This window comes from Coenobita brevimanus, chromosome 86 (assembly GCF_032717465.1).
Source record: "Coenobita brevimanus isolate Jiangsu-jjx chromosome 86, ASM3271746v2, whole genome shotgun sequence".
Taxonomy (NCBI): Eukaryota; Metazoa; Arthropoda; class Malacostraca; order Decapoda; family Coenobitidae; genus Coenobita; species Coenobita brevimanus.
This window is the reverse complement of record NC_137039.1, coordinates 4,882,852-4,894,902: the sequence shown is the minus strand read 5'-3', so window position 1 is coordinate 4,894,902 and position 12,051 is coordinate 4,882,852. Positions and strand designations below refer to the sequence as shown.

The 12,051-nt window shown below is 42.4% G+C and overlaps 1 protein-coding gene across 1 annotated transcript; it reads right to left on the bottom strand.

Moving 5' to 3' along the window:
• Window positions 1-4,756: 4,756 nt before the first annotated feature.
• Window positions 4,757-10,868, bottom strand: LOC145410769 (uncharacterized). Its single transcript, XM_080280871.1, has 3 exons — window positions 10,805-10,868; window positions 7,870-8,790; window positions 4,757-5,109 (listed from the first exon to the last, which is right to left on the bottom strand). The coding sequence occupies exons 1-3, from the start codon at window positions 10,866-10,868 to the stop codon at window positions 4,757-4,759; spliced, it is 1,338 nt and encodes a 445-aa protein (XP_080136997.1).
• Window positions 10,869-12,051: the final 1,183 nt, after the last annotated feature.

The following is a 12,051-nucleotide window of genomic DNA, read 5'->3' as shown; positions in this document are numbered from 1 at the left end:
GTGTTCTCTCCATCTGCTCACTTTTTCTCCCTTCTCCACTAGTAATCTACCATTTTTATCTTCCACTCCACAACTAACTTCTTTGCCACCCTGTCTAACTCTCTTTACCTCTGTCCAGAAAATTGTCTTACTGTACGTTACATCCACCTTACACTCAAATTCCTTCAAAATTCTTCATCCACTCTCTTCTTACTCTTTCTTACTAATCTTTTTACTTCTCTTTTCCTCTCTACATATAACTCTCTCTTCCGTCTCTCAACTTCTTCCACACCCATTTCTCATCCACACACTACATGCTTTCTTCTTTTGTGCCACAGTCTCTCTCACCTCTTCATTCCACCATGCTGTTTTCTGCACCCTTTTTCGCCTTCTCTTCACCCCACATACCACCTCACATGCTGCACAGATTTCTTCTGTGAATATCTTGCACACACCTTTCACGTCCCCCATCTGCTCCAATCCATATTTACCCAATCATTCCTCCACTTCCCTCTTAAATTCTGCCTTTTCTTCCTCCTCTTGTAAGATTTCCACCCTCCTTGTATGCACTACTTCCTCCTGTCCTTCCTTTCTTCTATTTCTTCATTTCATTTGGACTTCGATTCTGACCACCACCAAGTGGTGATCAGAAAGTTCACTCCCCCGACCTGTATATACTCTTGCATCCAGTAAACACCTTCTCATTCTTCCATCCACACACACATAATCAATCACTGCCTTCCGTTCATTCAATTCACCACCAACCCTTCTCATCTCTCGCCACGTATACCTATGGATCATTTTGTCCCTGAAGAGGGTATTGGCTATCACCAACCCCCTCCCGGCACAAATGTCCACTAAAGCACTGCCATTCTCATCCATCTCTGCAGGCGCACCCCACTCACCAACTACTCCATCCACCTTCACATTTCCTTCTTTTCCATTCATATCTCCAATCAAAAACAAAAGAATGAAGGAAAGAGAGAAAAGAGGATGGAAGAAATGAAGGATGGAGGAAAGGAAAGGGCAGACACCCAACAGCAGCACTACATCGAGTGAGTTGATGGTGAGTGCCCCCACCTATCACTGATTATCACCCATGGTTAATAATGTCTTGGCTCAGTAGATCGTATCACACGCTGCATTAGGTGTGGCCAGCCACAAGTACCAACAGTAGCTAAAGGGGCACTTCAGACCTAAGCACTCACATGTAGTTTTTTTTTTTCCTACAACCAACTTTTTAAACATTTTCTATTAAACTGGCAATCCAGCCTAAGAGATAAAACATGTCTTCTCCATCACTTGTTAGTGAATGGCACCATACATGGTTAAAGCCTGATTCCTTCTACAACCTTTGCCACATTTATCATAACCATGTAATTGTTATCACACCTGAAGGAACTGTCACGTGCCAAGTGAATAAGAATTTTTTCTGAACAGTTTTCCAGTCACCACATTTCAAATTTTTTAACTCCTGAACTGATACTGGAGAGGACTTCAAACTATTTACCCCATTCATCATACTTGAATTTCTTCACCCCTTAACCGGCTGCGTGCCAGCCACTTCAACCCTCAGTGCCACCCCCCTGCCGGCCAATTTTTTTTTTTTTTTTTGTTGCTAAAATGATAGATTTTGATGTGAAAAAAACGAATATAACCATAAAAAAACTCACCAGAGGCTGGAAGTGCATTTTTCATAGTCCGTCCAGCTGCCCGCAGGTGTGAGCAGGCGGGGAATCCCCAGCGGCAGTGAGAGAAAACCCGTTTTCTATGCAAGGTAAGCTCAGGTATTCTCGCCAACGTGACTCAGGGAAGGTATAGAAATGGTTTTAACAATTTTCTGTCCACTTCACACCCACAAAAGAAAAAAAAAATCTTATTACTGTATTTCATAAGGAAATCGTGTTTTGGGGGGAAAAGAATCACTTACTCATGCAACACTATACGTATCACTATGAATGCATTTTCTTACAGTTACGAGAAAATATGCATAACTTGACTTCACAATGTACAGCCCTTTCACTTACAGTAAATTATTATTATTATTATTATTATTATTTTTTTTTTATGTGTCCGACTCTGGGCATAGGCTTCACAGCCTGCTATCAAGGCCCAGCAGTCCTCCTACATACCACACACCTCTACATGCCTTCAGTATACACAGACATTACCAGAGTATTTTTGATCATCTCACTGTGAATACATGGTCTAACACTTACGAGAACATATGTAAAACTTTGTTCCACAACGTTCAGTACTTACACTTACGAGAAAATATTTACAACATATCATCACTGTATGCAGTACTTATAACACTTTCTGTGCATCTTTTTTCGTATTTACAACACTTTTTGAGTGTCTTTTTATCGCTCGTCGTTACCACACTATTGTTTCTCAATAGTTAGCCAGAGTGTGGTACTCCTTGAAGCATGGGTATAGGCACAGTCCTACATCACACTCTGCACACATATACCTTGAGTCCTTCTGCTAAATATGTGGCCTTACAGTACCGTTTGCACATACGTGACACCTCCGCTGGGGATTCTGACGTGTTCCACTTGGAGGGACGATTTTGGGGAAGTGTCTAGAGGTGAGGCGGAGAGGTGTGGCAGTGGCGAGCAGCACTTCTGTCTTCCCCATATTCCCCCACTATTTCCTGCACCAGCTCACGAATATAGCCCTCGAAGGTCTCCTGGATGCCAGTGGTATGTGCGCGGAGATAGCGAGCGTTGAGGACGGTGATGTCGAGGAGATGGAAGAATAATTTTTTATACCACTTCATCGTGGGCCTGGCACAGTTAACACTGGAAATTATGGCATCTGATTGATCCACCTGTCGCATATTCACATTATACGCCAGGACAGGTTCTGGTTTCCAGACGTGGTGCTGCCCTTCTGCCCTGTAATCTACACTGTCTGTGCGGTGTACAAGAGGCCAATGAACAGACGAGAGGAGGAATACTTCGTGGTTGTGGTGACAGGCTGTTGCAAGGATATTGTGATTTGTAAAAAACAACCTCGTTTTTTCTGAAGCTTCCTTCTCACCTTCACCATGTGCCAACGGTTCTTCTTTACGGTGCCGCACAGACCAGTTTCCTGCAGGTGAAGGTACCTGGCGAGAAGGGGGCTTGTGTACCAATTATTGAGGTATAAGACATGCCCACGATGAAGGTATTCCTCAATCATCGTTTTTACCACAGCCCCTGAGAGTCCCAAACTTCTATCTTCTGTGATGTCCATCTGAACACCTGTGTACAGGACTATGTCCTGTACATATCCAGTCTTACAGTCGCACATCACGAAGATTTTGAAGCCAAACTTGTGTCTTTTGCTGGGAATATACTGACGAAAAGCAATATTACCTGTCCATTGCACTAGACTCTTGTCTATAACAAGGTCTCGGTATGGAGAGAAGGAGGTACGGAATTTCTCTCGAAGGTGATCAAAAACCAGACGTATCCTCCTCATCCTGTCTGTGTTCTTTGCGTTTGCAGGGTCAAGGGTGTCAAAAAAATGAAGGTGGCTCAGGATGTACTGAAAATGATTCCTTCCCATCACCTTGCCAAAAAATGGTGTCACCATTACTGGATCCACAGTCCAATACAAGGGAAGCTGATTTTTTTTCAATATCCCCATCAAAAGCACAAGTGCTAAGAACACATACATTTCACCCAGGGTCACGTCAGGTTCAAACAATCGGCTGTGTTGTGCCTGTGTTGTTCCCCCACATTCAAATGCAGCAAAGGCGTTGGTCAGGGCGACAATCTTCTAAACAAACTCCACGGGAATGTAGTTCCAGAAAAAGTCAAGCCTACTGGAGGTATGGTGAAGTTCAAGGACACTACACGCGGCTTCATTTTCGTGGATGAACGGGTGAATGTGGGGGACAAAGTCACTACCGTCCTCCCACTCCCACGTCATTTCCTCATCATCATCATCACCTCCATGTTCCTCGGGCTGTGGGGAAGCATGGGGAAGTGTGGGGAATGGGGGGAGAGTTTCACGTGAGGTGCTGTGTGTGGGGAAGGCGGGAAGACTTTGTCCTGAGGTGCTGGGCTGAGCTGGGTCACGTGGGGGCAAGGGAGAGCGCGGGCAAGATGAGTCACTCTCCTCCAACAATGGAGCTTTCCCAAATGTTCCACATTTCCTCCCCACGTGGTGAAATCCTCTGCCTCCCCAATCACCCCTCAACAGCAGGACTACCTTCCTCCTCCCTTTCCTCCTCATTGTCGTGACGTGCAAGACAACAACATGCAGGTGGCCTCCTACCACATGTTGCCCTAGTGCAGCCCACATACCTGGATTTTCTAAGTGAGGGAATTTCATCACCACTACTACTTTCCTCCTCAGGCTGGATGTAGTCCTTATCATGCACGTCGTCATCCTCCAAATCGCTTTCCCCAGTGTATGGAACCCTACCGAGGTCCTGAATCTCCTTGTCAGAGAGACCGCGGCGAGACATCACTGCACTGTATGACTAACACAAGCAGAGTGAGGCAGAGTGAGCGTGAGGCGGGAACGCGTGGGTGTATGGGCCAGGCCGCCTGAGAGCAGATAGAGGAAGGGTTGCCCTACAAGCACACCAGTTCTTGCGCGCCTAGCTTGAAAATAGTGGTCACAATGAATTTTTTAAATCAAGACTGCTTTAAAACAGCACTGGCACTGAGCGCGCAATTACGTCAGACCATTTTAAAACGGCACTGGCACGGGGCAGATTAATGAATTAAACAGTGTCAGATGACATCAACTGAGTCAACCGTTTACCACATTCAGCACACTAGAAGCTCTTCCCACCACAATGATTTAATAGGTGTTTGGTGAGACTGCTTCTCTGGCCAAACTGTTTACCACATTCATCACACTTAAAATTCTTCACTCCTGAATGAATTAAAAGGTGTTTAGTGAGATTACTTTTACGTGCAAATAGTTTACCACATTCATCACACTTGAAATTCTTCACTCCTGAATGAATTAATAGATGTTGAATGAGATTACTTTTACGTGCAAATAGTTTACCACATTCATAACACTTGAAATTCTTCACTCCTGAATGAATTAATAGGTGTTTGTTGAAATCACTCTTCTGTGTAAATCGTTTACCACATTCATCACACTTGAAATTCTTCACTCCTGAATGAATTAATAGGTGATGAGTGAGATTACCTTTATGTGCAAATAGTTTACAACATTCATCACACTTGAAATTCTTCAATCCTGAGTGAATTAACCCTTTAACCGCGGGTATTGTTTTGGTCTGACTGTCCTCTCCCGCGGGGGTTTCAGCCAAATGTAAACAAACCTTTAAACCTTAATAACTCTGCACAGAATAAAGCTAGAGAAAAAAAATAAGGTACCATTAGAAAGTACTAACCTTCAGCTTTCCATTGATGTAGGTTTCATGACTTTGTTGACTTTCACAGGATGGGCAGTGCCGTTAGAAGTGAGGGGTGTAAAATCACTATTTTTCGCTCACACACCATTACCTTCGCTCATACACCATTACCAAATGCCAACCTCATTCTGATAATAATACTATAAACATATATGAACACTGCACATACGATAAACACCCACTCTGTGTTCACTGAGGCAGGTAAAAGGCACTGTAATTACCCGCACTTCACTGCCACATCAGCGGTGTTGTAATCACTATTTTTCGCTCACACACCATTACCAAATGCCAACCTCATTCTGATAATAATACTATAAACATATACAGGGTGTAACGCGACGTATGACAAAAACTTGCACCAATGATCTATCATGTAATTTTGAGTATATTTTGTTCTATAGACATATGCTCTCTGCGATTCCAGTTCAGTACCCAGCATTCGGCTGTTTTGTGTAAAAGCTTCGTCTCTTGCATGTGCCATTAGGTGAGAGCTTCGCAGGGCGACGGGAGACGAGTATTATTAGCTTATACTGTACTGTACATGAAAATCCCATATCCTATCTGTACACACGAGTTTTAAGAAGAAACTTTACGTAGTCTATTGATTCTTTAACGTCAAGGCATGCATTCATGCAATTCTTTTGCACAAATCCACCGTAATTAAGGATCAGATTCAAATTTTATGGCTTGCAAGGGAGTAGGGAGGGAGGGAGGAGAGGCTGGAGTGTTGTTGCCAGTTGTAATATTTGGTTTGTAGGATGTAGCTACCAGCATTATCATAACACCCACAGCTCATTCAGTGAAAAAACATAATTCTAAAGGGAGATTAGCCTCACTTTATGTCAGGAAGAAATTTATTTATCACAGTTTTTCTGCTGCAAGTAAACGTGGCGCCATTGGGTATCTCCACCTGTGTTCCTCTCTGCAGCACTGGCATTATCATCGCAGAATCCGTTAAAAAATACACGGTGTCTGCATATTCTTCATTGCTGTACGTACGTGGCATGCTGTTTTATGAACATGTGAAGCTGAACCCAGTGAACAACAGAACGCGGAGAACAGTATTTGAAGTGTGTGCCTCCCCTGCAAATGTTCCCGTTCAAATGACAGTGGACGCAGGGTTGCCAAGTCCTTCTCATCAATCTCGCTAGTCTAGTCCTGAAAACTAGCTAGAAGGTCGCTAGATAATAAACACTGCAAAACATCGCTAGAAAACCCGATAAAATCTCTAGAATATCACCTAAAAATGGCAAAAATATCCAGAATGTAGCTAACTATTATGTTGCCGGACGTTAGTGCCGCAAGTAGAAGCAAAAAATAGGTCTAGCTGCATAGTCGTTACATTGGCAAGCCTGTGTCGCTGTTCTCACGTCAACATCATATGAAAAAAATGGTGCCACTTTTACTTGCATCAGAAAAATTGTAATTAATAATATTACTCCTGACTTAAAATGATGCTAGTCACTCAATACAGTAATGTTCTTTCACTGAATGAGCTGTGGGTGTTATGATAATGCTGGTAGCTACATCCTACAAACCAAATATTACATAACTGGCAACAACACTCCAGCCTCTCCTCCCTCCCTCCTTCCCTACTCCCTTGCAAGCCATAAAATTTGAATCTGATCCTTAATTACGGTGGATTTGTGCAAAAGAATTGCATGAATGCATGCCTTGACGTTAAAGAATCAATAAACTACGTAAAGTTTCTTCTTAAAACTCGTGTGTACAGATAGGATATGGGATTTTCATGTACAGTACAGTATAAGCTAATAATACTCGTCTCCCGTCGCCCTGCGAAGCTCTCACCTAATGGCACATGCAAGAGACGAAGCTTTTACACAAAACAGCCGAATGCTGGGTACTGAACTGGGATCGCAGAGAGCATATGTCTATAGAACAAAATATACTCAAAATTACATGATAGATCATTGATGTAAGTTTTTGTCATACGTCGCGTTACACCCTGTATGAACACTGCACATACAATAAACACCCACTCTGTGTTCACTGAGGCAGGTAAAAGGCACTGTAATTGCCTGCACTTCACTTCCACATCAGCAGTGTTGTCACTCACACAGCTGGACAGATACTGATGCGTGTTTGGTCCGGGGTGGGGTGGGGGGCCCAGGGGGTGGGAGGTGGGGCCCCAGAGGGGGGAAGAGGGAGGTGGGGGTCGGCTGGAGTGAAAGAACTTAATAGCTACTCTCCCTTGAAACAATTGGCGCACGGAAAAAACGCGGGGTATTCAAAATATTCACAAACATTCGAGAATGACACCCGCGGTTTGGTCCAGTTTTTGCAACGTCATTATGGAATGACACCTGCGGTTAAAGGGTTAATAGGTGATGAGTGAGATTACTTTTATTCTCAAATAGTTTACCACATTCATCACACTTAGAAATTCTTCACTCCTGAATGAATTACTAGGTGCTGAGTGAGACCAGTCTTCCGTGTAAACTGTTTACCACATTCATCACACTTGAAATTCTTCACACCTGAATGAATTAATAGGTGTCGAGTGAGATTACCCTTCTGTATAAACTGTTTACCACATTCATCACACTTGAAATTCTTCACTCCTGAGTGAATTAATAGGTGTTGAGTGTGATTACACTTCTGTGTAAACTGTTTACCACATTCATCACACTTGAAATTCTTCACTCCTGAATGAAATAATAGGTGTTGAATGAGATTACTTTTACGTGCAAATAGTTTACCACATTCATCACACTTGAAATTCTTCACTCCTGAATGAATTAATAGGTGTTTGTTGAAATCACTCTTCTGTGTAAATCGTTTACCACATTCAACACACTTGAAATTCTTCACTCCTGAATGAATTACTAGGTGCTGAGTGAGACCAGTCTTCCGTGTAAACCGTTTACCACATTCATCACATTTGAAATTCTTCACTCCTGAATGACTTAAAAGGTGTTGAGTGAGATTACTTTTCTGTGTAAACTGTTTACCACATTCATCACACTTGAAATTCTTCACTCCTGAGTGAATTAATAGGTGTTGAGAGAGATTACCCTTCTTTGTAAACTGTTTACCACATTCATCACACTTGAAATTCTTCACTCCTGAATGAATTAATAGGTGTTTGTTGAAATCACCCTTCAGTGTAAATCGTTTACCACATTCATCACATTTAAAATTCTTCACTCCTGAATGAATTACTAGGTGCTGAGTGAGACCAGTCTTCCGTGTAAACTGTTTACCACATTCATCACACTTGAAATTCTTCACTCCTGAATGAATTAATAGGTGTTTAGTGAGATTACTTTTATGTGCAAATAGTTTACCACATTCATCACACTTGAAATTCTTCACTCCTGAATGAATTACTAGGTGCTGAGTGAGACCAGTCTTCCGTGTAAACTGTTTACCACGTTCATCACACTTGAAATTATTCACTCCTGAATGAATTAATAGGTGTTGAGTGAGACCAGTCTTCCGTGTAAACTGTTTACCACATTCATCACACTTGAAATTCTTCACTCCTGAATGAATTAATAGGTGTTTGTTGAACTGACTTTTCTGTGTAAATCGTTTACCATATTCATCACACTTGAAATTCTTCACTCCTGAATGAATTAATAGGTGTTCAGTGAGATCAAACTTCTGTATAAACTGTTTACCACATTCATCACACTTAAAATTCTTCACTCCTGAATGAATAACTGCATGTCGGATAAGACGGCTCTTAAAAGGAAATGCTTTACCACACTCTAAACATCTGAACTGCTTAACTTGAGCTGAGGACACTGTGTCCAGGACAGTCTCATTGTCACTGAGGAATATTTTGTCACCCACCTCACACTCTGACTCTACATCTGATTCTTCCTTTACCACCTCCAGTATTTTTTCATTCACCTCACATTCTAAATTTACATTTGGTTCTTCCTTTACCACCTCCAATATTTTGTCATCCACCTCACATTCTAAATTTACATCTGTTTCTTCCTTTACCACCTCCATTATTCTGTTACTTACTTCACACTGTAACTTTAGACCAGGTTCTCCTTTACCACCTCCATTATTTTGTCATCCACCTCAGACTCTATATATCTTTACATCTGGTTCTTCCTTTATCACCCTGTCATAAGATTCCCCCAAACTCTCTTTAATTCCTGCCATAAACTGGTCTCCACTAAACAATATTGCTGATACAAAGTTCATTATTACAGAACAATAACTGCTTCTGCACTTGTAAGTACTATGTAACCATATTTTTAAATAGTTCACTGCTGAGTTTTAAGCTGTTAATGCAGTCTAAAATACCACTGGGTTCCTTATTTTACCAGTTCTTATCCAGTGTCTATACAGCAGTTGTACAGCAGTAAATACAAAGGATATCACAACAGCTAAATGATCCTGGATCACCTCCTACCACTCATCCAGTGATTCACACTTCTTACAATGAAAGACATTATGAACAGACAGTATAAGCCACATATATTTGGAAGAGGCACCTCATGTAGGATGTACAGTACTGTACTGAGACAACACAACATGTGCCTATATATCTGTCAACACTTTACCATGTATATATTACTCAGGTGGCTCCCTGATGACCACACTGCTTAGGTCTGCTTTGCAGAGTCAATTTCAGCTGTGGATCTGCAACAAGAGCTGCCATTAGACAAGAATCTCTATGAATTTAAATACACTGCCTAATGAGCCCTCATTTTGCATGTATTTAGTCCTTAAAGAAAATTAATTTGCATTTTAGCAGGTAGACTCAGTAGAGAAATTTGAAGAGTGAGGTCATTAATGTAAAGGACTGGTTATGTGAGTGGGAAAGTGAGGCTGGTATGGAAAAGTGGCAGCAGAAGTGTTAGGCATGGTAGGTAATATAGAAACAAGGGTGGTCATGGATGAGACCAAGCTAGATGATAGTGATGACTTCCAGGTAGTTAAGGGATGATGCAAAGTTAAGAAACTATGATAGGAGTGTGTCTATCTATCGATCTAGAAAGGGAGAAATGTTCCCCCGAGCTAGACCTTATTAGATCATGTAGCCCTGCTAGGTAACAAGAGGGCGCTACCCCTCCCGGCATATCAGCTACCGGGTGCGGTACAAACTAATGACCCCCTGGTTCCAAGTTCGACACTCTTACCACTGAGCCACCGTGCCCCCTATATCTATCTAGAGCCAAACCATAAACCCATAAGGGATGGCCGTTCGTCTCTGAGTTAGTGGTTTACTAGTCCAGCGGATAAGGCAAACAATCGTTCACTTTTTCAGGAAAGCACCAAATTTTGCACAGGTGTAGACTGGACCCAGACAATCATTTTTTGAGATGGACCTCCAGAATCTTGGGCCCCTGGTGGTTGCCATCTTGGATTTCAAAATGGCTGCCTTACAACCCATATTTTCTACAATAACTCCAATAATATAATAGAAACATAATTCCAATGGCTAACCCCAGGTTCTTAGGGTTTGGCACTTGAATGTAATGATTTTTTTGACCCGGCAAAGGTCGGCCATCTTGGATTTCAAGATGGTCACCTTTGAACCCCTATTTTCTTCAATAACTCCAATACCATGACTGACAGCAACATAATTCCAGTGACTAACCCTATGTTCTCAGGGTCTGGCAATCCAATGGAATCACTGTCCGATGTGGAAGGTTGGCCATCTTGGAATTCAAGGTGGCTACCTGCTGAAGCCCATTTCCGTTATAACTCTGATACAATGGCAAACATCTATTGAATGTCTTTTCAATCAAATTCAAATATTAAAACAATGTCCATCGCAGTCACATAATGACGTACACAGCAAGTTAGCCTTGTAGCACTTGTAGTTCCCTTTACAAACAGTTTTACAGTGGCAACTGATTAATTCTGAGCAGGTGTTCTGGACAACAGACAACTTTGTCCTTACAGCGTGCCAAGTACTGTTGAGTTTCTGCCAACCCCAGACAGATGGTGATGGGAGCTCTGGTTGGGAAACTAAAGCTTGGCCCCAAACATGTCCAGCCTGGTACTATGCTCTTTAGTCAAGTTCCTCAACAGCATCAGCTGTGGGGGGAATGTGTTCAATTGTCCTTGCCTCCTTCAGGAATAAGAACCTGTGCACATCGTTCACAGATTTCAAGTCCATTGTCCTGTTATACACCACTGCCATGAACCGTTCTAGTTTGTGGAGTTCACTGGAGACAGACATAGGTTTGGCGGACAGACCATGAAAACTGGCTGTGATGTCAGGAAACACCTCCCATGCCTTCCAGGCTGTCATCTTACCTTTGTTCGCAAAGAATAACACGGTATCACAACCCGTGAAGGCAAGAAAAAAGGCCAATGCCTCTGCTTTCCTGCACCCAAGAGCTGATAAAGCCGGTATGCTGCAACCGCTACCTCTTTCCGCTTCCAATCCACCCAGCCATTCCACTCAACTCTCCTGGCCAAAGACCCCAACACCCGCATATCCAACTACAGTACTTTAGCACCATAAATCACTGTATACATACATGAACTTACCAACTGACATAACTCCTGTGTGTCTTGTAAGGTGGACTTGAGAATGAACTTGTAGTCTCTGAACTGAAAGAAAATGGTATAAATGTACACTCAACCCTCGGCTATCACTCCCAATTGGTCCCACTATGGCTGCGCTATAGCCGAATCCGTGATGGCTGAATTGAAGAACATAAGGAAATAATTCTAACTGG